This window comes from Adiantum capillus-veneris, chromosome 2 (assembly GCF_014529385.1).
Source record: "Adiantum capillus-veneris isolate H3 chromosome 2, ASM1452938v2, whole genome shotgun sequence".
Lineage (NCBI taxonomy): Eukaryota > Viridiplantae > Streptophyta > Polypodiopsida > Polypodiales > Pteridaceae > Adiantum > Adiantum capillus-veneris.
In genome coordinates, this window is record NC_140932.1 from 17,566,316 (window position 1) to 17,593,850 (window position 27,535).

General features: G+C 40.2%; 3 protein-coding genes and 1 pseudogene across 3 annotated transcripts; 1 reads left to right on the forward strand and 3 right to left on the reverse strand.

Annotated features, from left to right (window-relative positions):
* Positions 1-5,602: 5,602 nt before the first annotated feature.
* LOC147462440 (uncharacterized) lies at positions 5,603-13,920 on the reverse strand (annotated as a pseudogene).
* A 1,583-nt stretch (positions 13,921-15,503) lies between these two features.
* LOC147462441 (uncharacterized) lies at positions 15,504-16,164 on the forward strand. Its single transcript, XM_086526240.1, has 3 exons — positions 15,504-15,838; positions 15,937-15,959; positions 16,001-16,164. Exons 1-3 carry the CDS (start codon positions 15,504-15,506, stop codon positions 16,162-16,164), a joined length of 522 nt encoding a protein of 173 aa, XP_086382366.1.
* An 8,048-nt stretch (positions 16,165-24,212) lies between these two features.
* LOC147462442 (uncharacterized) lies at positions 24,213-24,662 on the reverse strand. Its single transcript, XM_086493608.1, has one exon. The coding sequence runs from the start codon at positions 24,660-24,662 to the stop codon at positions 24,213-24,215; it is 450 nt and encodes a 149-aa protein (XP_086349734.1).
* A 477-nt stretch (positions 24,663-25,139) lies between these two features.
* On the reverse strand, positions 25,140-27,007 carry LOC147462443 (uncharacterized). The gene is made up of 4 exons (XM_086493610.1): positions 26,893-27,007; positions 26,737-26,843; positions 25,793-26,638; positions 25,140-25,568 (listed from the first exon to the last, which is right to left on the reverse strand). The coding sequence occupies exons 1-4, from the start codon at positions 27,005-27,007 to the stop codon at positions 25,140-25,142; spliced, it is 1,497 nt and encodes a 498-aa protein (XP_086349736.1).
* Between the last annotated feature and the right edge of the window lie 528 nt (positions 27,008-27,535).

Below are 27,535 nucleotides of genomic sequence, written 5' to 3' on the forward strand. Positions count from 1 at the left end.
AAAGAAAGTGAATTTGTCTACAAGAAAATAATGGCGAAACTTTTTTACCACATAAATCATCCCTAAATCGTCTAGCCCCATAGTCATGTAATTCTTCTCTGCACTATTGAGCTGTCTACTGGCATAATTGATCGAAAAGTCTTCAACTTGTTGAACAACTCACCACATTCATCAGTCTGTATGAAAACGGTGATCAAACTATATGGAGGCTTGACAATTATAGCATACATGTAGATAAACCTACGATAATACCTACAATGTCCAATAAAATATGGAACCTCTTTAATAGTGGTCGGTCTTGGCAACTCAACTATCACCTTTTCTTGTCCTCGTCCGTCAAAATCCCATTTTTAGACACAATATGATCTAAGATCTTGCTATGTCTAACCATGAACACACATTTTTCAAGATTGAGACAACTCCTATAGGTTCTGCATTTCTCGAATACCATCTTGAGATTATCAATATGGTGTTCCCTCAAAACAGAATAAATACACAGGTCATCCATGTATATATCCAAGAATTTCCTTAGGTATTCTTTAAAGGCGTGTCTCATCAATCTTTTCAACGTAGCGTGTGCATTTGTCAAGCCAAATGGCATCACTCAAAAAGCTTAAATGCCCCACTTTGTTGAAAAAGTTGTCTTTTATTGATCTTTCAATCTCACACCCAATTGGTTATAGCCTGAAAACCCGTCAATAAAACTATAGGCTTTCTTACCTACCACTTATTCTAAAACATGCTTCATGATAGGAAGGGGATAGTTGTCACAAATTATTGCTATATTCACCTTTTTAAGATTCACACAAATTTGTAATTTACCATTCTTTTTGGAAAATACCACAATTGGCGATACCTAATCCGTGTGCTCAATCTCGTAAATGAACTCAGCTTCTTTCAATTTGTCTATCTCTTGCTTGATCCACTTAGCAAAAGTCTCATTATAAGTATAAGGACATGACTATTTGCTTGGCTTTGCATATGGCCTTAAAAGAATTGAGTGTTTACAAATGCTAGGATCTACTCCTTTTAAGTCCTTGTATGGCCACGCAAAGACATCTTTATACTCTTTTAGAGTCTTTATTAGGAGTTCTTCCTCTTCTGACTTAAATGGTGGCGATACAAGCAAGCCTAGGATCCTCTCTAGGTTTTGCTAAGTTAACCTTCTTGGCATTCTTTTGCCCATTATAAGATTCATTGGCTTTAGGTTCTCTCATCAGTTGTTGACATCAATCGTCTATCTTGAATGGTGTATTTGGAATAATGTGGTGGGACATCTATCTTGTTTCCTTCCTCATCAGTTTTACAGGGTCATCACTCCTTTCCATCTCCATAGTCCACAACTTTTTAAGTGTTTTCTTCAACTCATTGTATCATTTTTTCTCTTAACTTTTGTGATAATGGGATCACCAAAGATGTTCAACTTCTCTTGGGGTTCCTTGTTTGTTTTCTTACACTCTTTCATCGTTTTCAAGATTTTGGTCTTAAACCCCATAACCAAGTTCATGAATTTCCAGAGACTTTGTCCTTTGTACAATCAATTGCATTGATCTTCATGAGGAACCACATTTTTCTTTAGAAGATTGACATTGGTTTGAGTCATTTTTTCATAGTCTTTTCTTTCTCGATATCTCCTTTGCCATCTAGGATGCCGGTTCAAAAAATCATAAAGCTTATCCTCACTTCCATTCTGCTCTGGCTCACTCATGGAATCTGTTGTTTGTTCATCATTGATCTCAAGGTCTAATCCCTCGAAGAAATCATAGAAAACTTCATCCATTCCATCTACTTCTCGATGCACATCCATCATAGGAATAACTTCGCATTTAGTTTTACTCACTTTCCTCAAGAATCGGGCTCAACATATAATATGGAACAATGTTGTACATGTGCTCATCACAAAACTTAGTAGGAGTGGTCTCATTGACACACACATCCAGTGTTACTAGGATATGGGCCCATTTTAATGGCTCTAATTTATCTTCCAAAAATGGTTCTCTCACATATGCCTCATCTTCTAGCGTTCTGTCAAGATTAGTCTCATTTCTATCAAAATCACTACAATGAGATGCTCGACACATCCAAATTTCTTTCTTCTTACACAACTTTAGACCCACTTTGTGTCACAAAATCAAAGTCTTTAATAGGGGTTTTCATTACATTCTTGTAGCTATGGTCCCTCAAGTTTACTCTTGTAGTGGTCTCAACATGTCGTAGATACAAGTAATCATAACCCCAATCTTGAACCATCTTGAGTTTCCTCATGAGTGGTCGTCCAAGAATGATATCATAATTACTTTTCTCTCCAAAGTGCACTATGACAAACGTATGTTCATACTCTATGCAACATGACGATACCAATATTGCTTCCAATAATCCTAGAGGTCTTCTGCCAGTTGCAACTTCATGTGAGTTGTCCTATAGGTTGGCTCACCCCATTTTTCCCAAATTTGTTTTGTGGCTATGGAAATACCACCTCCTATCAAGTATAGATTTCATTTTAACTCCATTGTACTCAATAGGTAAAGTAGTATTACCATCTTCTCCCTCACAATACTCTCCTACTTTGTACAGAGGTACCAGCCTTGCGTTTGATCTAAGCTTCTCAATTTCATCCAATTTCATTTCCAAGAATTTCATCAAGCTTTTCATGCCGATTCTCTCCAGACATTGTCCAACCTCAATCCACATACTTGGCCTAATTTTCAATAGTTCTGCCAATGTAATGGTGCACTTCACTGTTGTGTATAATAAATTTGTTAAAATTTTAGTATCCAACTTTGTTGCTTGCCTAATATCTGTGATGGCAATCTCATAATTTTGGTCAAGTTTCATCCAAATTGAATATTCCTGTTGGGCACTGTGATTTGTTAAGTTGTCTTCTACCGCAATCACAAACTTGATTTAGATGACACTCTTCGGATAATCCAGTTTGACTCAAAATTGATGTGTGAAATTGTTAAGGGATGGTGGTCGTGTATTTGCCCTAAGCCTGTACAAACTATGCCCCAATCACTCACCTAGTCTATCCACTTGTCATATCACATTATTATGGGAAAATCAAGCATGGGTATCATAGTTTTATGACAAAAGGAATAACTCTACTAGATCTATTGCACTTCATCCTCCTAGGGTGCCTAATGACCTTTAATCTTGGATGCCATATCATGAGTATTATTGCATCAAAACCTTGAAAGAGATCCTCTAGCTCTATTGCACTTCACCCTCCTAGGTCAGGCGTCTTATGACCTTGACTATGGGACATCATAACATGAGTCTTATTGCATTGAAAGTTGTTAACTTGCCATAAATTTCCACACTTGGACTATGTTAAAGGCTAGACCCTTAGTGTGAATCTAGCGAGGTGGATAGTTTGGATGTTAATTTTAATCTAGAAACTTCCTAGGTTCATGGGAATTCGCAACTACCTAACTGTTTTGGGATTTTCTATATATGCATATGATGCATTCCTTTCTTCAAGCCAATCAATCAAAAAGTTAGTAGTTACATGTTGTTCTGTGTTGATTCTCCAAGCTGTTGTCTCTTGCCTTGAAATTGCCAAAGAGAAATCCTATGTGTGTCTTATTAACACTGGCGATCTTGCGGGTTTAACTCTTGGTGAAGGTTGATTAAGAAAAAACCTCAGCACAACAGATTATGATACAAATGCATGTTTGAGGAGGAATCCCATAAAATTCATAATTTGTATTTTACACGTTCGATAGCAAGGAAAAATTCAAGGTGAGTGCGGAAGACTTTTTCCAAGAGTTTCTCACAACACCCTTCCACATTATGCTTGATCAGCTAATTAGGATTGGTGCCTACGTTTAAAGAGAGGATGATGAGGGAGTTTGGAACCATTAAGGAAGGGTGGCAGATGGAGAATCATATGTTCTGGAGGCAAAAGATATTGATTTCAGTATACCAACCATAGAATTGAAATATCATGATACCAAATTTGAAGGAGTATTGTTGGATGGGGGCTCAAGAGTAAATATATTACTCGAGTCATAATTCAAGAAGTTACGGGTGCCACATTGGACCCCACACCATTTTAAGTAAAGATGGCGGATCAGCAAAGAATTTGACCATTGGGATTGTTGTGGAAGCAAGATGTAAAAATATTAGGGTTAATGTTCAAAACTATATTTGCGGTGTTGCGCTTGATAGATACAGGCAGACTATACCCTATGCTATTACGCAGACCATGTTTTTGGATTGCAAAACTAAAACAAAGATTGGAAGTCCGATGAAGCACTGCTGAGAAAGGGAAGGAAGATAGCAAGGATTAGCATGGGAGAGAAAGTCAGAATGGACAAGACAGTTCATCGTTGTATCCACAATCAATTCAACTAGTGACGAAAGTCACGAATGACAAGGAGGACTTGTTTTTGCAATCCAATCCTATAGTCATATTTGTATTCAAAATTGATGTAGCATACCTTATGGAAAGGTACTGGTCTACAAGTATTTTTTCAAAAAAATGTGTAAAGGGGGAGTAAAAGGTGGAAAGTATAACAGAGATGGAAGTGGCACGGGTGGAAAGGAAGGGCTTTGTAGGACATGAGCTTAAATTGCAAGGGCAAGAGTCCGAGATCATCATGGAGGAAGCGGTCAAAAAGGTAGAAGCAATGTATGAACATGCATTGGAAAAAACTAGTTGGGTAAAGGAGGATGATTTGCAAGACCTAAATTTAGGTACCAAGGAGGAACCACACCTTGTCAAAGTCAGTGTGAATATAGATGAGGGATTCAAATATCAGTTGTGGGGATTGTTGATGGAGTTCATAGATGTCTTTGCTTGGGAGTATTTGGATATGTCTGGCATTAAGTCGAGGATATGCCAACATCAAATCAATCTCAAGGAGGATGCAGTTCTAGTTGTGCAGCATCGTTATAGAATGAACCCTAATTATGTTAAGCATGTCAAAAAAAAAGCTAGACAAGCTACTCAATGCAGGCTTCATCAAACTAGTGGAATCAGTGGAATGGCTATCCTCAATTGTTGTAGTGCCTAAGAAATCCAGTAAACTTTGAATTTGTGGTGATTACATGAAGCTAAATGCAATGATCCTCCATGCTTTTGCAAGATCCTCAATTGTAGCTTATCATCCTTAGAAACCCCCGATTTCTTCCAGGGAAAATTAGCAAAGTCCCATAGAACCACCTCCTTCAGCCAAAGTTTTGTATTTGGGTCACGCAAGTCCAATAGAAATTCTATGGAGTTCGCAGAGACCTGCACTTTACCTTCCTCTGCATTGGGCACCTCCACCACAGGAATCACCCTTCTTAGCTTTTGCCTCGTCTTTAGCTTTCCTTGTTGAGGCCGGTTGCAACAAACTTAATTCCCAGCACCTCTCGTCCTTGCTAGTTCTAGCTCTACTAGCTGTGTGTAAAGTTTGTTTAAGCTGTCTATCCCTATGGGCGTATGCATGGTGAGTATGTGGCAACTTCGCATCCACATACACAAACGATAGATGTGAGGTGATCCCAAAATATTGTATTTGAGTGATATTATTTCATGAGTGGGCTGGCATAATTATATTCCCTCACACATGCTGATTCCTTGATTTGGCACCACTGGATTTAGACCAACGGTCAATCACCTTTTTTTTAAATCTACAACCCTTGGCATTTCTGCCGGTTCCACCTCATGACTTCCACCAGTTCCATAATCCACTTCCGAGATCCAGCCTACAAATAGCTTGAATTGGAATCTCGTCATTAGTTTTCAAACATCGGTCCCAAAATAATCCCATAATGGAAAGTTCCCTGCCCCAAATCCTTAGTAATCTGATAGGGCTCGATATTTCTCAGCTTCAGCTTTTCTAGGTGTGGGCCCATCTTTGAATTGTAAACCGTCACCTAGTCCCCTTCCTGAAAAACTTTTCTAGGTGTGGACTCATCTTTGAATTTAAACCCATCACCTAGTCCCCTCCTTGAAAGACTTTGAATTTTAAACCATCACCTAGTCCCCTTCTTGAAAGACTTTGAGTTTTAAAACATCACCCAGTCCCCTTCTTGAAAGACTTTGAATTTTACCTATCTATTTACCCATGCTTGCCTCCTCATCTGCATGATTTCTGCGCGTATGCACTCATAAGCTTGTCCTCCTCTACTTGCAACAACTGGTTCCTTCTTGATTTCAATGACTCCTCAGGGCTCAACTTGTGTTCCATTGAGATCCATAGACTTCAAACAAAAAACACCATGGGTACCACGACCTGTGCTCCATACACAAGCTTGAATGCGGTCATCCCTGTTGCTACCTTGTATATTGTCCTAAAGAACCACAATGTTGAATCCAACTTGTGACCCAAATATTTCTTGTTATTAGCCACGATCTTCTTTAGGATCCAAAGCAACACCTTGTTAGAGATTTTTGCCTGCTGATGATAGGGTGTAGACTTCCTATGAACCATCATATGTGTAGCTGTCAGTTCCGCAATCACTGAATTCAAGAAATGAGTACCTTAATATGACACAAGCTCTATTGGGCATTTGAATCTAGTCATAATGTTCTTATACAAAAACTGAGAAACACTTGCTGCTTTGTTGTCCATGAATGCTACCACCCATTTTGTTGCATAATCCGTGGCAACAAACGAAGATATACTTAGCCCGTGTCCTTGCCGCCTTAGGCTTAATCGGCCTGACAAAGTCCACCAGCCTCCATTTTTGGAATGGTTTCAATGGCAGAACCGGATGATCAGACATCTGATCTAAGGGTCTAGTCTATTGGACTTTCTCACGTTGTATACATCCCTTCACATATACATGAGCATCCTATAATACTGAAGGCCACCACATCCCAGAGTGTAATATATTTTGACTTGTGATCTCCCTAGAGAAATGACCTCTTGAATCTCCATAATGGGCCTCTCTCAGCACCGCATTCTGCTCTTCTTTCAGAATGCAGCACCAGATAATCTGATCTATGCCTCTTTGGTAGAGTGCCCCTGCTATGACAAAAAATGGTTTACTCCTTAACCTAAAATTTATTTTTTGATCCATGATCAATTGATTTGGTACTACCCCATCCATGAGATATGCAAGCAAATTGTTCATACTAGCCTTCCACTGTTCCACTTGGTTTTGAAAAAATTGAGTATCTGGTAATTCATTCGAGATCTCTTTTGCTAGTTTCCCACTCCCCAATCTACTAAAAAATAATTCCACGACATGAAGTTTCCCTGGTGTATGCATAGTGAGAAAGTCAACAAACTCCTACAATAGTAACATCCATCTTGCTAATCTCCCCACCAACTGTGGTTTACTGACCAAATAAAGCAATGCTGATGGTCTATATGAAAGATAACCCTGTTGCTCAACAAATAATGTCGAAACTTCCATATTTCATATACATCCCTAATGTCTCCCTTTAGGTCACTGTATAATTTTGCTCAACTAAAGTCATGAACATGCTGGCATAATAAATTGGTCTAGACCAACCTTGCCGCCTGTGCTGCATTAAAACTGCCCCAACTACAATATCGGATCCATCAACAAAAACATGAAAGGGTAAATCTCAACCCGATGGTTGGAATATGGGAGCAACCAGTAACATCTTTTTCAACACTTCAAATGATTTTTGTTGAGTCGGTCCCCAAACATAGTCCACATCCTTCTTAGTTAGATGAGTCAAAGGTGCCAAAATATCCACCAAATATCACAAATTCCTCTTGTGCCTCTTAATTTGACCAATGGACCTTTGTAGTTCTTTAACATTCCTCAAAACAATTACTTTCTAAATAACCTCTACCTTATCCCCATCAATAGATATTCCCTCTGCTGAAATGAATGCCCAAGTAACTTCCCTCTTTTCACAACTATAGCACATTTAAAAGGGTTTAATGACATTGTAATCATTCTGTATCTTTCAAAGCACTTTCTTAAATGTCCCAGATGCTCCTCCTTATTACCAAAGACACAAAATTAATTCATAAAAACCCTCATGAAATCTATCAATATGGCTCAAATGTTTTGTTTGCTACTTTTGAATACTCTTAAGGTCCATTTTTAAGCCCAAAACTCAATACTAGATACGCAAATGCTTGTGTCGCATGATATTTCGATCGTGAGTGCAAGGGAGTTGTTGCATGTTTCATAGAAAAAGTTTGTTGTCATTTTTTATTTGGTTAGCATCTATATAAGGAGATGGAGATTCAGGCAAGCCACGTGGCACAACTAGAGGTTGGGTTGGTGACCGGAAGGTGAGGAGTGCAGCATGAAAGGATTGTACTATATTTGGTATCCATTGGTTTTCATATGGCTGATGCAAATCAATCTTTGTATGTGTTAGAGAATGACACATCTATTGTAAATATTTCCATCTATTTGAATAATTTCATTATTGTTGAGGTGATAGTATGGTTAAATTTATTCATTTAACGATTGTTCCAAAGCAATAATTTGACTTTAAAAGATTTGAGGAGATGTGGTACTATTTAGGCATTGATATAATCCACATGGAAAAGAACCTCTATTTTAAATTGAATTGCTGAATAGGTCTCTTGATTCCCAACTTTTTAAGACATTTTCCTACCTTGATCTTGATGTTGGGTTCAACCATTAGCAATTATGCTAATGTCTATGTGCATTTCATTGGTGTAGAAAGGATTTCTTGTTGTCCTTTTGGATTTGATGTAGGTGAGAAGGCTAAACTCAGTGAGTGTATAGCCTTGACTTCCAAATTTGCCCTGTAGTATCTCATAAAGGGTGGTGATGTCATATATGCTCTTGGCGGACTCTCCTTTGAAGAACATGATCCTATGTCATTCTACAAAGTTCTCAAATCTAGATTCAAAATCTTCTAATTCATTTCAAATTCTAGTGGCAGGAGCAGGTTTCAATGTTAGGCACCTGTCCTTGACCTCCCTTATTGTGCTTTCCATAACTCACTAGGCTATTATTCTTCTACCTCAAGTAGTAATAAAGGAGAGATTCTATCTGAACTATGGGTCATGTTTGAAACTAACCTTGAGTCATAATTTATTTGTATCTTCTCATTAGCCCTTGGTTCATGTTTCTTTTCATGCCAGCATTCTTTAGGTGGTGAAGTGACTACCCTATCCTTCAATATCGAGCTAGAGGTTCTTGCAATGCTCGGGCGATCTCAATAAAATATTTCCATATTTTCAACCTTTTTATTTCAAGCTCTGCATAAGGATGCATCTTTTGATGCTACTCCAAGGTTTGATTGGTCTTGAAGCGTGTCTCATAAGCATGTAAGATGGAATCTAATGATTCAAGGATCTTGTCAAGCAACGGAGAACCTCCTCAACTTGTGCTCTTTTGTTCATTCTATTGTTGTTTAAGGGTTTTAGGTCCCTTGTAATGTTTCAATTGCTCTTGAGCTTCTTAAAGATGAGCAGAAATGTTCGATTTATTGTGAACTTCTTTGATGTATGATGCTGGAGGAATGGATGACACACTTGATATTGGTTTCCATGTGTCTATCATTGTGGGTTTTTTATAATAATAACAAGTTGTACTATCCCCATAGCCACTAGGCTCTTTGTGAATAGGGCAATGCTTGCACCACTATAGCATGCTTGTTGTTCTCTTTAGATATTAGTGTGTATCTCACAACCACTCATTTCTATACTAAAAGAGGTGGTTGGTGCCCTAAGACTAGCTATAACTTCTCTAATCCAATTGGCCCTTGTCAGTTTCCATTTGGGTATCTTGATAGAGGTGGTGTTGTCGCTACGTGTGCATAAAGTCTTTCTCTCATGTAGCCCTTCCTATAACAACACTCTTTTGTCATGTGTTTAGTCCATTTTGTTCTACAATGCGCTCGATAACTTTATATGCTTGTGAGCCAAATGGTCTTTTCCACACGTCATGTATCTTTGCTTGTGATGGTCTAAATGGTTGGGGTAGTTTGGAGACTTGATTCATCTTCTTCATTACCAAAATCAACTAACACCTCTACATCTATCATTGGATTTGTCTTAACTAAACTGTTTTCACACTTTTGGCTCCTAGAATCTTGGGAAGACATGCTTGGATAGTCATTTGTGGATCTCACAATTTTTCTCAAAATGTATGACCTCTTTCATGCATTCCTCATTAGTCATGCATCTCTTTATGTAAACAACTTCCTTTAAGTGCTTGTTTGCTAAACTCTGTTAGAAAAGGGAAACTAAATGGCCACATTGGGCACTCTTTTGGGCATGTGTGTATGTATTGCTTTAGTCTCAAAACCACATCTCGTATATTCTCTTTTAACATGCATCAATATCACGAAAGTAGGTAGCATCAAGTGGATAAAACTCTTCAAGGCTTTTTCTTCCAAAGTCAGTCCAAAACCTTCAAATTGAGTGTGAAAGTGTGTTTTTTGCTCTACTCTAAGCCTTAAATGTTGCTACATGCTCATAGGGATCACTTGATCCATGGAGGGCTTCTTCACCCATTTTTAGACTTGAGAAGGCCTTATCCGTCAAACATAATAAGTAAACATCCTTGCGAATAATTGTAAACCATATGGAGTAGCATCCATTGGTAGGAGTCTTGGTGATGGTGTTGACCCTGCAATGGTCTCATTTCCACTCTTTCCATGCATTGTTTCTAGATAGCTTGTATTATGAATTGCCATCTAGGTGGATCCATAGCTATGGATCTTGTGTCTTCTTGTACTATTGACTTGCTTGCTTCAGGAGTTCTTGGTGGTCCAATGTCACCTGTGTTGTACACTTAGCCGTTGTATAAATAGACCAAGTAGGAGCTGGTAACCCTATCTCAATAGGCACCCCTCCATACATGTATGTTTCACGGGCTTTCCCAAGGCACACTTGTACATGTCCTTGTATTTTTGCATGAAGATGGCCTCTCTTCGTGTTTTGGTTTTGGGTCAAAGTAGACATACATTGTAGGTTCCTTACAAAAATTCTTTAGGCGAGTAGATAGAAGGTCCTAGACATTTTTCATCCTTGAGTAAAGCCCTATGTTGTGGTCAATAGTTGGTAACCATTGTACGTGCATGGATTTGAATAAGTAGCAATCAAAAGTCCTCAGCCTTGGTGGTCCTTCTTCTCCTTCATTCTTCATCTTGGACTTGAAATGTATTGCTCCATATTTGACAACTATCATGGGATCTACTATCATGAGATAGAGGGTTCCTCTCTATCTATGTATCGTTCTTTGTCGTACCTACATGTTAGTTTTGGGCTAGCATCAATAAGATGATTATCAATTGTAACAACATATCTATTGTAAGGTGTTGTGATTACGGTGGAAAGCCTAATGAGCCATTCATGGATTAAATGTAATCAATAAAACTTAATCTAATTACTAATACTCAAGGAAAAAGAGAGAGAGAGTATTGATGCAAAAGTAACTAGAATGAATTGCACTAGAAACGAATACAAAGAGGCTCAATTTATCGCCATGAGCTAGCCTCTAGGGGTGACACACTCATTGATGTAATAAATATGACACATAAGAGCATTGACGCCTTAGGTGCCAATGAAGTTGGTAGTACTCATGTATTGATGGTGTGTGAGTTGGCATGTACTATGTAGCGAAGCTAACCAAAGTAGAAGCACCTAGCCATCATAGGGAAGCCTTGGCCTGTGATAGAGAAAAATGGCATTGGGACAGGAGTCATGAGGATCCATGGCCTAGCCTAGGAGAAAACCACACAATGAAGACCCTAAAATCATATCTAAGTGGTGGGAGAGAATGGCAATGGAAGCCTAAAGTTGGATTCTCTTTGCTTATCTTCCACCACTTACAAGTTTCTCTCGTTGATCCCGCCTCACACCCTGTTTTGTATCCTAGTCAATGGCAATGCATGGCGAGCTTCTTTTTTTGGTCTCGGATCATGCTCGCTCCTCATTGAGTTCTTGAGATCGGGATGATGACATGTGCTATGAGCGTTTTCAAAATTTGCTTGCACTTCAACTTGCCCTAACATAAGGGGAGACGTTTATGCAAGAGTTCTTGGAAAGTAGCAGCAAGGACTCTTTTGGTCTTTGATTAAACAAATAAAACCATCTATTGCCTTCACAAAAATCAAGGAGACAAGGGGGAAACCTTGCCTAACGGACCTCTTGAGAGGAGACCATTAACTAGCCCACGTATTTTTGAACCAAAACCAAGCCACCCATACGATATGTCAAGCATTGTCAACCTCTCGAGGAAACGACTTGAGGGGGTGGGCTGGAGAGGGTCTCAAAATGGGATGTGACAAGCTCGATATTTTGAGATTTAGATGTTTCTTGACCACAAGAGGGGGGAGGGGGGGGGGGGGGGGGAGGGTTCCCTGGTGTTATTCTTTCCGAGATAGAGAACATGTCTTGAGAGTGGTGGTCGGCTTTACTTGCCCACCAATCTTCAAAAAAGCTGAAAGTGGGTTTAATTGTGAGCTCCGATGATGCCCTAACACAAGGCAAACATCTTAGCTGGTGTTTCGATGGAGGGGGTAGCAACTTTAGATCCTCGGTTCTTCTCTTATGGAAGCAACCGTCTTGTGGAACTGGATGAGGGATTTACTGCCATGGACCAAGCTTTTGAGGGGGATGCACAAGATATGAAGGCCTCTGATCAAATCCAAGAAATGAACTCCTGAATTGTGGGGAGGGCAAACAGGGACGGATCGGTGTGGAACCAACTATTCCCAGAGACCTTGGAGGATTTATCATGAATACTGATGACCAGAGGGTAGTGGTCAGATAGGCAACTATTGAACCTTGGCCTGGCCTTGAGTCTCGTGAAGTAGTTAGAAGTGATCGTGTCACACAAGGATGCCAAGACATGTTGTGATGAAAATGTGAGCCCTCCGAATGCTACTATTCAAGGACGAATCAGGCCCGAGGCAAAGCTCGCTCCAAAAATGAGAAGCGTTCCCCTAAATACACAGACGTGTCGAGTTTGCATCCCTTTATGATCGTTTTTCGCTCGATCAGAGTGCATATGCGTACCATTGTTGTTCGAGAAAAATCATTTTCATATCCCTTTGATATGAATTCCCACAGGAAAATAAGCGGAAATTTTTGTGTATTTACACTACTTTTTAGGATTTTGTTGGAGCGGAATTTCTCCTCACCTCTACCGGCTACTTTGATTTGAATTTCTTAAACCTGCTCATGTCCCAAACGCACGATATAAGAGCTCTTTATCAAATGTGAACCCGGATGGCTCTGCTATATGTGTGTGTGTATGTCTCTCTCTCTCTCTCTCTCTCTCTCTCTCTCTCTCTCTCTCTCTCTCTCTCTCTCTCTCTCTCTCTCTCTTTCTCGCAAGCGCTCTTCTGAGGGAGCCATGAGGAGACGGCTGTAGCAAATGAAGCATTAGAGTCAGAGCCAGATCCTTTGGCGGAGCACATCGCAGCATTCGCAGACCCTCCGGCCCTCACTGACAAGCAGTGCCTTTCAAGCGGGATCTTTGGGACACAACCATGGAGGAAGGATTCGGGAGGGCACCTGCTCCCACACAAGAGAGGCAGGAAGCCGACCTTACCTACCTTGGCTGGTGCTACTACACCATCTTTGGAAAACTGAATCCAGGGATACCTCTGGTAAGTTAGAGTTACTCTTTCTGAGAGCAAGCGAGACACACACACACACCTTCCTTAACCCTACTGATTCCCTTGCCATGTCATTCATAGGATGCTTCAACTTCTGTTTCTCACATGCACTTGGACATTCCGAATCATTTCCTGGACAATGCTGTCACCCGCTTCTCGGTCACCACTGCCTCTCCAGGAGAGACTCCCAACTTTGCAAGAATGGTGCACAAATGGATGCGGGACCTCCGAAGTTGCCCGAGTTTGATCACATATGGCTTACCAAGACAACCTAGCACCAGAACGGGGTCCAGATTCCTGCTAGCCCAAAAAGCAGGAAACATCTTTAGTGTCGTCTTCAACAACATCCATGCTATCTTTGTCCAAGGAAATACAGAGCATATGTTCATGATTGGTATTATCCTATCACATGAGTACTCAAAGTACACTTCAAGCCTCGAAATCTTCGATCAACTTTTTCAAGAGTTCTAGAGGGGGTAGTAAACAAAGACGCGTTTTTCTGCAGATTAACATTCTTTCACCGCAACTGAAGCTACTATTGTGGAGCTCATCATCAAGATTGAAGATACAGATCTCTTCCTAGGAAAGCTTTACAAGATGGTTGGAGATGTTGAGAACTTGCAAACATCAGAACTGTAATATGGAAGGCTAGGAATCCTTTTGCTTTGTATAGACCTTACACGTCCCCATGTCCAATTCAGCAATGCTGTCTAAACTTTTTGCTTTCCTACTGTTATTCTCCCGCCATATTTTAAAAAAGGGGGCTACATTCTGCAGACAGTTACAAACGATGAGGATAAGAAGACTTATATCACTCAGTCTTTCTGGTTTTCTTTTGTCACGGCATTTCAGTCGAGATAACATTTCAATAGGGATAATAGTGTTCCAGCAATCAACTCTGGGGTAGCATTCAGTGAGGTTGCTGACTCTGTCCGACCCTGCAAATAATTTTAACTATGTCTTCTGATCAGCTTGGAGATAGATGGTGTGATTGGATTTTATTATGCTGTGAACTTTGGGTTCAACTCTGTTTGCTCATCAACTGTGTTAACATGAATCTGTCTGATTTGCAAGTGTGAAAAGGACGATAAATAGCCGACTTCAAGTCTCCTCAAGCTCATACAAGAGGATCTTTGGCTAAGAAACAAGCATCTCATTGATAAGTACACCAAGCAAACCAATAAACCACACACACCGTGATGTCACACATGTGTATACATGTTATATAGGTAACTGTCTCAATGAATGATAACACAATTAAAACATCACTTGCAAATTAGACAGAGTCATGTTAACAGAGTTGATGAGCAAATAGAGTTGACCCCAAAGTTCACAGCATAATAAAATCCAATCACACCATCTATCTCCAAGCTGATGAGAAGACATAGTTAAAATCATTTGCAGGGTCGGACAGAGTCAACAACCTCACTGAATGCTACCCCAGAGTTGATTGCTGGAACACTATCATCCCTACTAAAATGTTATCTCGACTGAAATACCGTGAGAAAGGAAAACCATAAAGACTGAGTGATATAAGTCTTCTTATCCTCATCGTTTGTAACTGTCTGCAGAACGTAGCCCCCTTTTTTTAAATATGGCGGGAGAATAATAGTAGGAAAGCAAAAAGTTCAGACATCATTGATGAAAGGATCCAACATAATGTGATTGGACATGGAGACCTGTAAGGTCTATACAAAGCAAAAAGAGTCCTAGCCTTCCATATTATAGTTCTGGGGTTTGCAAATTATCAACATCTCCAAGCATCTTGTAAAGCTTTCCTAGGAAGAGATCTAGATCTCAATCTTGACGGTGAGCTCCACAGTAGTAGCTTTAGCTACGGTGAAAGAATGTTAATCTGCAGAAAAAATGCCTCTCTGTTTACTACTCCCTCCAGAACTCTTGCAAAAGTTGATCGAAGATTCCGAGGCTTGCAGTGTACTTTGAGTACTCATGTGATCGGATAATACCAATCATGAACATATGCTCTGTATTGTCTTGGACAAAGACAGCATGGATGTTGCTGAAGACGGCACTAAAAACGTTTCCTACTTTCTGGGCTAGAGGGAATCTGGACCCCGTTCTGGTGCTAGGTTGTCTTGGTAAGCCATATGCGATCAGACTCGAGCAACTTCGGAGGTCCCGCATCCATTTGTGCAACATTCTTGCAAAGTTGGGAGTCTCTCCTGGAGAGGTAGTGGTGGCCGAGAAGGACAACATTGTCCCGAAAATGATTCGGAAATGTCAAAGTGCATGTGAGAAACATGAGTTGAAGCATCCTATGAATCACATGGAAAGGGCATCAATAGGGTTAAGGAAGGTGTGTGTGTGTGTGTGTGTGTATCGCTCGCTCTCAGAAAGAGTAACTCTAACTTACCAGAGGTATCCCTAGATTTAGTTTTCTAAAGATGGTGTGGTAGCACCAGCCCAGGTAGGTAAGGTCGGCTTCCTGCCTCTCTTGTGTGGGTGCAGGCGCCCTCTGGAATCCTTCCTCCATGGCTATGTCCCAAAGATCCCACTTGAAACGACACTGCCCGTCGGTGAGGGCCGGAGGGTCTGTGAATGCCGCAATGAAAGGATTTGGCTCTGACTCTGATGCTTCATTTGCTACAATCGTCTCCTCATGGCTCCCTTAGAAGAGCGCTTTGCGAGAGAGAGAGAGAGAGAGAGAGAGAGAGAGAGAGAGAGAGAGAGAGAGAGAGAGAGAGAGAGAGAGAGAGAGAGAGAGAGAGACACACACACAGAGATAGCAAAGCCATCCGGGTTCACATTTGATAGAGATCTCTTATATCGTGCGTTTGGGACATGAGCAGGTTTAAGAAATTCAAATCAAAGTAGCCGGTAGAGGTGAGGAGAAATTTTGCTCCGAAAAATCCTAAAACGTAGTGTAAATACACAAAAATTTCCGCTTATTTTCCTATGGGAATTCATATCAAAGGGATATGAAAATGATTTTTCTTGAACAACAATTGTGTGCACATGCACTTTGATCGAGCAAAAAACGATCATAAAGGGATGCAAACTCGACACGCCCATGTATTTAGGGGAACGCTTCTCATTTCTAGAGCGAGCTTTGCCTCGGGCCTGATCTGTCCTTGAATAGTAGCGTCCGGAGGGCTCACATTTTCATCACAACATGTCTCGGCATCCTTGTGTGACACTATCACTTCTAACTACTTCACGAGACTGCTCGCGTAGATGTCCGTCCTATATTCAAATATTAAAAACAAAAAATAAATGAGAAAGATATGGCCTTGCAAAGTTGAGAGGTTCCAAAAAAAGTTCCAAAATCCAGCTCTCTGGAAAGAAAAGTGGAGTTGCAGGTGTTGCAGCTATATTAATGGGGGATTTTTTTTCTTTTTATTGAAGGAACTTCTTCTCTCTCCTCAGTCGGTCACAAGCTCTTGAGGGCCTTCATTTTAATTGGTGCATTTGGAGGGTACCCTTTAGGAATGATGTGTTGGATGTCGGTGGCTCCAAGACTCAAAGAAAGGCTTCAAAATAATTTGTCCATGCCCAAATTTGGGTACCCACGTGCGTGGCAGCAGTGTGAACAGGGGAGAGCGTGAGTCCACGAGCCCGAGGGCAAGCCAAGCCAAGGAGCTCCACATTCCTCTCTCCATTCAACACATAAAGGCAAATGGTTTGCCTTATAGAACCTCTTCCTTCCTTCCAAGCCCCCCTTTGTGGGATAATTCCCAGCCACATGGCACCCTCCTCCATGCCAACCTCCTCATTCACAAACCTGAATTTTCAGCATGAAAACCCCTTTCAATTGCAACTTCCCGGCAGGGTAGCACACCGCTCCGGCTATCAAATGAGGCGTCGAAAGCATCACATGGAGCCCATGACTCCGGCTATCTCCAAAAATTCTAATTTTATCATTTCTAAATTGAATCCATCATTTCCCGCTCAATTGCCTTTCTCATGTGCATCTGTAACCGCTTACTAAAAAAGGACCACCCCACTTCAAAAACACATAACTTATGACGTATTCATCCGATTGAGGAGCTGTAAAGCATAACACGGAGACCATGGCATGTAGTGTCTCCAAAAAATTTCCACCCATGTTAATTTCTCACATGATAACCCATGATTTTAACTGTCACACATTATCCAGTTCCACCATGCACAAATAAAAAACTCTTGGAACTCTCAAGTGCTTTTCCTCGCCCTTCTAGGTCCAAATGGAGTTCTAAAACATTCTGACGGAAGCCCGCAATGGTCACTCCCGCATATTTCCACATTCTCTCACAAAAACATTAAGAAATTGACAGGGACCTTGGATAAAGCCGATCTTCCTGGAGGTGCCATCTATTGCCCCGATCTCCCATGATCACACAGTAAAGCACAATGTTAAGCCACTGGCTTCGACTAACTCCAAGACTCACAACCATAAACTGCTAAACCTCCAATGGGCATATTTTGAGATCAGAGTGTCCAACTCCCATGCTTTAAAACATGATTGATCATTCTCATGATAGATTAATTTCCAGAGGCTCTTCAAGCCAAAAATTCCAACACATACGCATAAAGAAACACTGCTTCACACATCCAAAACTCATAAAGGCTTTCTCAAACTGTAAGCACTATGTACACTATGTACATGAGGGTAGTTGACAAGCCTTTCTAGCATATTTTTTTGGCTTTATGCTCATCCAAAAAACGCCTAACAACTTCTTCTCCACAGAGGTGGTACTCCATTCCTACTGAGAGCGGATTTTTGAGATGGGGCTCGACTCAAGGCTCCCACTAGACAAACCACTCCGTGAGGCCCTACACATGCATATTTCTTAGGGGCACCACCCTCTTTTATGGAGAAAGAAGGAAACCAAAACAAACCATATGCAACACACACACACACACACACCTTCCTTATGTGCTTCAACACAAAATGCCCTTCAACCATTCAAGACACACTCCTTAAGCAATCCCTTTGAACACTGCACAAACTCACATGCAAAGAGTGACCTTCACCATATTAGCGCTCATATAATTCTAAGAAAAGCAAGCACACAACCTCTTAGCAAAGCTCAAAACACCATAATGCACAAATACTTGACAACTCCTTTCCTTTCCCAAAAGAAGAGACTACTTACAAACATAAGACGGCATGCATAGAGAGCTCTTCTCCATCTATGCAGCCCCCCCAAGACTTACACACAACATAAGGAGAGAAGCCAAGCAAATAGACACCATGGTGCACAAAAAACTTTCTCAACAAAACAAGCAACCCAATGAACACAAAATATGAGAAGCTGCCAAAATATGCTTACCAATTTGACACGCGTTTAGAGCAATAGTGTGACGACGACACCCCAATTGCAGCAATTTGTTGATCAAACCATGAGATAGATCATTGAACTTGATATCCTTGCTCTCATATAGAAGCTAAAATCCTTATTTAGGGATGAGTATGGTAAGAGAAATGTTTGCAAGAGAATGGTAGCAATAGCATATTGATGCTCTCTCTATGGCAACGCTTATGATAGAAAGCTTAGGAAATGGATAGAGAGACGAGAGGGGAGAGAGATTAGGGCCTCCATAACCTTAGAGGAGCTTATTTGCAGCAATGGAGTAGGTGTGTGTATTTTGTGCTTGCCAAAGGGCGTTTTTATAGCTGTACAAGACCTTGGGTTAGGTTAGACTTGACTAGGGTAGGTAATTAACCATAGTTAGGTTCCCTTTTGACCATTCCTTCAATTATGAAAATAAGGGACTTATTTTCTCATTAAAAAAATAGCCTTTTAAGTCATGGAGGCTCCATAAGGGTTGATAATGTATGTGGGCCCCACCATGATGTCCCTCCCGTGGCTCCTGCAGAGTGTCCCTATCCTGTTTGTTGTGTTTCTGGAAGCATCTTGAGCCGACCCCTCTACATGTAAGTGGTTTTTAAATCCCCATTGGTATTTTAGAATGTTGAAGAAGTCAAGAAAACTTTTCACCTTTGTGGTTTACCTGATTGTAACTTTGACCTGCAGTAACAGTGTCCGCAGCACCTTGTTTTCACCATAACTTTCAGTCTGTAACTCAGAATTGGGTGCTGTAAAAGGCAAAGTTGAGCTTCTCAAAGTGTTTAAGCTGATTTTGGAGTGTTCCTCAAGTATATCCACGAGCTAAGGCGTTCAAGATGCATCCAAAACACCTTTTGCACCAAGTCTCCTTGTAGGGGACTCTTTAGCATGCATCCAAGGTGTAGCATGCTTTTTCAAAAGAGAATCCACCTTAAACAAATGAGGTAGGCTCTAATAAAGTTTGATTTATTGGGGATATACATTATATTTAAGATTTGTTGACCAACACAAGTAAATGATCCAAGAGTTGGGTCACATAGTGGTGGGGAAGGGAAGGCCTACAAGGTTAACCCTACCCTTGAGAGAAGATGGGTAAGATAAGTGCCCATAAATTATTTATTTACAAATTATGGCATGTAGATAGGTATTACATTTAGCATGAAGAGAGAAATATGATGTAAATGCATAAAGATCTAAGAAGGGTAAGGTGTTTGTATGGAAAAAGGCTATTACGGAAAGAGAGAATGAACACTAGGTTAAAATTTTGATAAAAAATATATACATTTGAGTAGAAATGTAGTGCAAATGCAAGGTTACCGTTTAACGCTACTCACTACTATATGCTCTTTCCCTGTTATTATATTGGGTGGTCTCCAATTGTTATAGAGGGGCCATGACTTCTGAGATTACCATCCTTGATTTTTCCCTGGAAATGCTTTTGTTGACGCTTGATGATTAATGGGCTAATTACTTGGCATCCTTTGTTGAACCCTATTAAGTACAAGTCCAAGAAAATTTGGGCTACAACAACATTTCAAAGTCAAATGCCCATCCTTGTCGCACAGATATCACAATGTGGCATATTTGAATTCTTCACACTTAATTTCTTGATCTTATTAGCAACTAGTTAATCAATATCAATCTTCGCTTCTGTCTTCTTACTGGACATTTTGCTCTCCTTCTTCTTTTTCTTATCTCTTTGCTCTTCTTACACTCTCCATCATCAGAATTGGCATCTGTTTCTAAATTTGTATCTGCATCATCCAAATTGAGGCTCTTTTTAAACATTGGATTCATCATCTAAATCTACTTCAGACTTCTTTCTATTTTTCAAGGTTGTTCCACCAGTCTTTGAACTACTACTCTGACCAAATCAGTTCTTGTTGCAACATCAACACTTGCAAGAAATATTCCACAACTCCTCATAAGCTTTAGTAAAGTATCCTACCAACATCTCATTAGTTGGCCACATTTCCTTCCGACCTTATGGCTGTCATAATACTCAACCACCATAAGTTTCTACTTAATCTTCTTGAATTTTGCCCAACACATCAAATCTCTCCTGAGTGCAGCATAGTGAACAAAGCGGTCGACGGATAATTATTTTCCATTGCCTTGCCTTTCAGGGTGGTCTTGAATTTGTGCAATTTTTTTGTACCCCCATAGAGTATGTCAAATCTGGTTGCCATGGGCAAAATGGCAATTGAGGTCTTGTTTTCTTTTCCATTATACCTTCCAAACTTGACTTTTAAATTGGAAAACTCTTGTTGTGGGTGCACCACTTTGGGCTTTGGGGTTGGTTTGGGTTTAGGTTTTACTTGAAAAGGACCAAGGATTAACTTTTGCTTTATCAAGGGGTGAATTGCTCAATATACCCATACTAAGTGCATCACTCTCGAACAAAATTATCCAAAATTGCTTTCAACTATTCCATTGACTAGTCTCCCATAAGTGTATAAGTGTGATGCTTCCTTTTCTTGATTCCCCTTGTCTCACTTAAATAGTATTGGTGTATTTTTCTAAAGAGACACATTCACAAGATGTTATAGCGTACAAACTTTTGAGTGTTAAGTGTATGTAAACTCCAAACCATACGCCTGTAGTCTTTCCAAGCAAAAGTTTTCTAAAAGTACCTCCTACATGGAGGATCTTTTGGAAATTGAAGCACCTCCTACCTTGGGATCACGACCCACTACCCATGCAAATTTAACTTAAATGTTAGTACATCTCTTCCAAGCAAAGGTGATATAGAAGGTCCTCCCCATAGTTGTCCAATATGGAGGACCATTTGGAAATCAAAGATCTTGTTGCCTCAAAATCATGACCCATTATCCATTGTTTCCAACTCTACACAACACTAGGCTTGAGGGCATGCATGCGTTGAGCATGTCAACATTGTGCGTGATCCAACTATAAGAAATGGGCAATGTAATGCAACAATCTTGGGGGTGGTTGAAGCAATGCTAAGACTAGACACTTTTTTTTTTTGCATTTTGTAGACATATTTTGTTCTAGAAGGCCCTCCCCATAGCTGTGCAATATGGAGGGCCTTTTGGAAATCAAAGAGCTCATTGTCTCAAAATCATGACCCACTATCGCTTGTTTTCGGCTCTACAGAACAGTGAGGTTGAGTGCATGCATGCCAACATTGTGCTTTTTTATTTTGCTCACGGCTAGTGATCTGGACATAAGAAATGGGTGACGCGATGCAACAATCTTGGGGGTGGTTAAAGCAAAGCACTCCTCAAACTAGACACATTTCTCTCTGTTTTTTTGCATTTTGTGGGCACGGGTTGTGGGTATAAGGAACTACTTTTCTTTTTCTCGAGGGCATCCAAAAAGCACCCCTAGCAAGCTGATGGGGAGGGCTCTAAATGGTGGTTTGGGGCAAAGGTGGGCAAACACTTGTTGGGAATTAGCTATTGTGGGAAATAGAACGAGATGGACATGGGAACTCTTTGTAATTTGAGGAATTGAGAGTCAATGAAGGGTTGCTCGGGAGGATATCAAATCTTGAAATCACCTTTTTTATAGGACTTTCTCTATTCTCTATGGACTAGAAACCTATGAGCAATTGACCAAATCTTGGCACAACGAATAAGGCATTGCCATGTCAAAAGCTCATCCTTGCCCCCACCAACTTTTTACTTCAAGACAACCTATTTTGAAATCAACCTACGCATGGGAAATTTGTGTTTGGGAGCATGGGGAAGAGTTGTTGCCTTAGGAGAGTGTCATACTTCTTTGAAAGCATCTATGACCCCTTGGATTGATATCTACAGCTTAGATATAATCACCCAAAATGCTAGCTAAGTCCTCGTCTATCCATTTCTTTCTCGCTCTCTCATACTCTTAAATGCTAGCTAATTCCTCATCTATTCATTGCCCTCTCACTCTCTCTCTTACTCTCTAGACTTGTCTATGTGACTCTCTCTAAAGTCTAGCCTCTCTCTCTCTCTCTCTCTCTCTCTCTCTCTCTCTCTCTCACACACACACACACACACACACACACACACACACACACACACACACACACACACACACACATGCACGCACACACACACGGACACGTTATGTAAGCCAGAGTGACAATTTTACCTTATTTTTTCTTGGTGGCAAAAATGGAAGTACGATTAAATAGGTGAAAATGGGTTGAAACTTGAAGCAATGGAACAAAAAGGCCTTTCTTTGGACTTCGAGTGAAGGAGTGAGACAAGTGTCATGGGAGGTGGTTAACGGTTTTGGGTGGCACATAAAAACAATGTTGAGCATCTCGCCTCGTTTTTATATTTACGAGTGAGACTAGCTCCGCCTACGACGGAGTAGTTGACTACGGAGGCATAAAGCAAGAAAGCATAAAAAATAAACATCACTTCTCATAGCATATATGATTTGGTTTGAATCAAGTGTGTGTTTGTGACGATTATTTGTGGTCACATTTTGGTACAACGCGGTACCTCGGGTGGTGCTATGTACATATGCTGAGTGAGACTCTGGTAAAGAAGCCACCAAGGCAACAAAAAAGAAGAGAACTTTCCCAAAAGCTATCAGTAAAACACAATAAATTCTTCCAATTCCCTCAATCATTTCAATTATAGTCCTTCACTAAGAGACATCGAAAAATAGAATGACAAAAACCCAAAATATACTCAAGCTTACATGTGGAATACCCACGGTCCAATGTTGTGTTATCTACTGTATATAATTTCAGTAACCATCCGTCACAACCAAAATTAAGTGAAGACACTGCATTTAAAGGTCTATGTTGTCCCACCTCTCTCTCAAAAACATGTCCTACCTCTGTTAGCTCGTCCCAATATATATCAAACTATAGATCGATTTTCCATTATCATTGATAGCTTTTGTTGAGAAAAAACACAGACAACCAAGTATATTGGGTTAGAATCAAAAAAATAGGAAAAAATAACATGATTTTTGTTTGTATCAAACCTTATATATTTGTTAGTTGTAAAACCTCTTTGTACACAATGTTTCGAGCGTAAACCATTGGTGGCTCTGCAGAATCACTTATATTCGATCTTTGAGCATCATCAAGAACTATTTTGATGGCAGATGAAGATCTCACACAGGACATTGAAACATATAGCTGCCCATGAGTGAAAACTGGTGTAGCTAGATACAAACCCAAAACTTCAAGTGTTTGACCTTGTGCCTTGTTTGACCTTGTTGATTGTCATTCCAAATGCAAGCCTCACAGAAAACTTTCTACGCTTCATTTCAAAAGGTAGTCCATGAGAAGCCCCTATAATAAAGTGTATTATGGGTATGAATACCCTTTCTCCAACATGTGACCCAGTGATTACTTGTGCATCAATAATCCTGTGGTGAAACTGCTTACATATCAACCTTGTACCATTGCACAAACCTTGTCAAGGATTCAAGTTGCGAAAAAGCATAATTAGGACATTCTCTTTCAATTGCAAAGAGTGTGGTGGAAAACCTCCCCCAAGCTCAAGAGAATTCAAAATTTCAGTTGTATAAAGAATAATGTTGCAATCAGATGAACATACTGAGTCTGCACTCACATATTCCTTGAATATTCCTCTCATTTTACCCATGGCCAAGTCATTAATGGCATCAACCTCCTTATTGTGAGGAGCAAGGATACCTCTATCCTTAAAAAACCTCTTGTAATCTTGAATCTGTTGCATACCTCCATATATACAATCAATGAGCCCTTCAAGACTATTTCCTGGAAGAAGCATGTTATTTGGCAATGGAACATGGTCATTCAAATTTCCATGACCATCACCAATGCAAAGTATCCAATCTACAAATTCTCTTGCAAGTGCATTATTTGAGCCTTGAAACACACGCATATTGTCTGTTAGCCACAAAACCTTTATATATTCCATATGTCTGAGTGACACGAAGATGCATTCACAATATCTGCACGGCTTCCTTTGCGGACAAGATTTGTCTAAAATCGCCCTAAACAAAAGAACTTTTCCTCCCAACAATACATCATTTTGCATCACGTCCCTTAACATTCAATCTAGTACCTCATAAGAATATCAATGGGTCATGGGAGCTTCATCCCATATGATCAAGGCAACTCTCTTCAAAAGTTCAGCAAGTTGACTATTCACTTTGATACTACATGTTAATTCCGAATGCAACTCTAATGGTATTTTAAACCTTGAGTGAGCGGTTCTTCCATTGCTAAGAAGTAAAGCTGCAATTTTGGATGATGCACATGCCAAAGCAACCTTTTGTTGACCACGAATGCGAGAGAGCAAGGCATTGTAAAGATATTTTTTTCCAGCTCCACCCGGTCCATCTAGAAAATAAATACTTCATTCGGCCTTTTCAACTGCCTCCATGACTTCATTATATGCAATGTGTTGCCCTTGATTCAAAGAGCTCTCCATTTTATCTGCCAAATCATTTTGTTCATGTGCATTGAATATTGTCTCCTCACTTAGCAATCCACCACTACGCTGGAATAAACGTGCTTGATCTATGCTAGGCATTCCAGAAAAGTGAACAAGTCGTTTTCCATATTGTTGAAGCATACAATTTAGGGTAGATAATGCTTGCTTGTTTTCTATTTCATGACGAACATGCTCATCAAGCGTATGTGTGCACAAAGCATAAAAATAGTCCTCAGAAAGATCTTTGGAGAAATTATTCCATAGAGCACCTGGAGACAAAGGCTCACAAAACACCAAAATGATCACAAATAATTGTCGTAATTGTGGTCCCAATCGTTGCAAGGATGCCTCCTGTAGACACAATGACCATTCAACATCATTTTGTAGTAGGCCCCTAGCATTGCAAGCTTCCTTAAAGGTAGGGTAGTGTGCCCACTAAAAGTTCGAAGGTCCTCAAAGTTCCGTGAACCCTTTCACTCGTTAAGCAACAATCAAAGGTAATAAACCTCCCCAGCTATAGGAACAATGTTGTACATTCTTTCGATGGTGTTGCCCTAATGTTTGTGAGTCCATACTTTTCTGCATGCACTCCAAACCCATTGACTAGGAAAGTCTATGTAGAGCAAATCATTTGCTTCCGGATACCTTTGATTTGCCACAAACCACTCTGTCATCAATGTTGTCTTTCTATTTGCATCACTAGTGACTACTCCTGCCAAATCTCCAGCATCTTCAAAAGCTACCATATTCTGTAAAGGAAGATGAGCTTGTATTCGCATTGTATTGGGCTTCTCATCATGTAGGTCAAATCCAAATATCCTCCAAATTGCCTCTGATGCTGATACATAACGTGCCTCTAGATAGCTCTTAATTTCATCAAGAACACCTTCACCATCTTGCAGCAAGACTGTGGCTCTATCATAGCCCTTATACACATATTTGTAAAGATATTTTACAGCTGTGATAGTCGAGAATATCTCGACATTGATGTGAGCTTTATATCTCAATGAGAGAAGTGGATTATATGGCACAACCCATCGATTATCCAGCTTCATTTGTTTTGATAGCACATAATTTCCATCATCTCGTCGCATGTATGTTGGATATCCATCACCATCAATGCAAGTTTCTGTACAAAACTTGCGTGGATATTTAAATCTGCACCTCCCTTCTACCATGCATGGTGCATTTTGATTCAAGACACCACATGGACCGTGAATGTTACAACATGTTATAACATTGTGCAAATCAGGGGACCGGTCTTTGTCTGGTAGCTCAGCACAAACCATTTTATCATAGTGTGAAACATCAGTGGGCTTGTACTGAGATGCAAGTATCAACAAAATATGAGCATGAGGAAGTCCTCTTTTCTGGAATTCTATCACACTGACATGCCCAATGACATCTCCAAAAATAGAACCCTGTATAAGCAAATGCATCAAGTTTTTAAACTTATGATAAAAGACTCGTGTTGTTAAATCAGGACAATCAGAAGCACTTCCCCCCAACAATAAGGCACATCAATCTCTTTCCAGCGTGGATTGCCTGTGAAAGTTATAAATAGGTCTGGCTTCCCACGCTTGCGCACGAATAAAATCTTGATAGAGCTGATACATATGTCGTGGGCTACCCACAAAAGACGAAGGCAAAACAAACCTTTGTCCAACATTAATACCTCTCACTCCTTTCACCACATCCCTAGCTACCACCATGTTTGCAAGGCCTTGATAAGCTTCAACACGAAGTTTCTTTTGATGGTTTCTCAACCATAGTAGCCTAGACTCCTCCATTGTACTGTAAGCATCAACAATGTATTGCTGCTATAACCTACCCCCTCGTAAAAGACACTCTGTGGTGTCACTCCTTACTTGTATCCTAAAGGTATAATACTGCTTTTGAGTCATAAAGCGTGTTCTCCTTTCAGTATTCCCACCGGCATCATCATCGGAGTTAGCATTATTATTGATATTGAGAAGAGGTATGTACGGGTGCCAGCCATCTTCTCCTCTTGGAAACAACAAAACATACAGTAAAAGCATATATGAGCGATGCAAGGAAGATATCTTTTAAGTCCTCCTCTACAATATTGTAATAAAATATCACGATGCCCCACATTTCTTTCATCTCCATGCCTAGGTATGATTGCTGCAACTTCTGAAGCATGGGGTGCTAGGTACTGCCAAGCATTTGAACGTGCTTCAATAAACCATATGGACCTCAGGTATTATAGAATCTTGCATCATTGTAGCGGCATGACGAAAGGCATTTGCAATGGGTTCTCACGATGCATCATCATTTGCAAACTTTGCAAAACATCT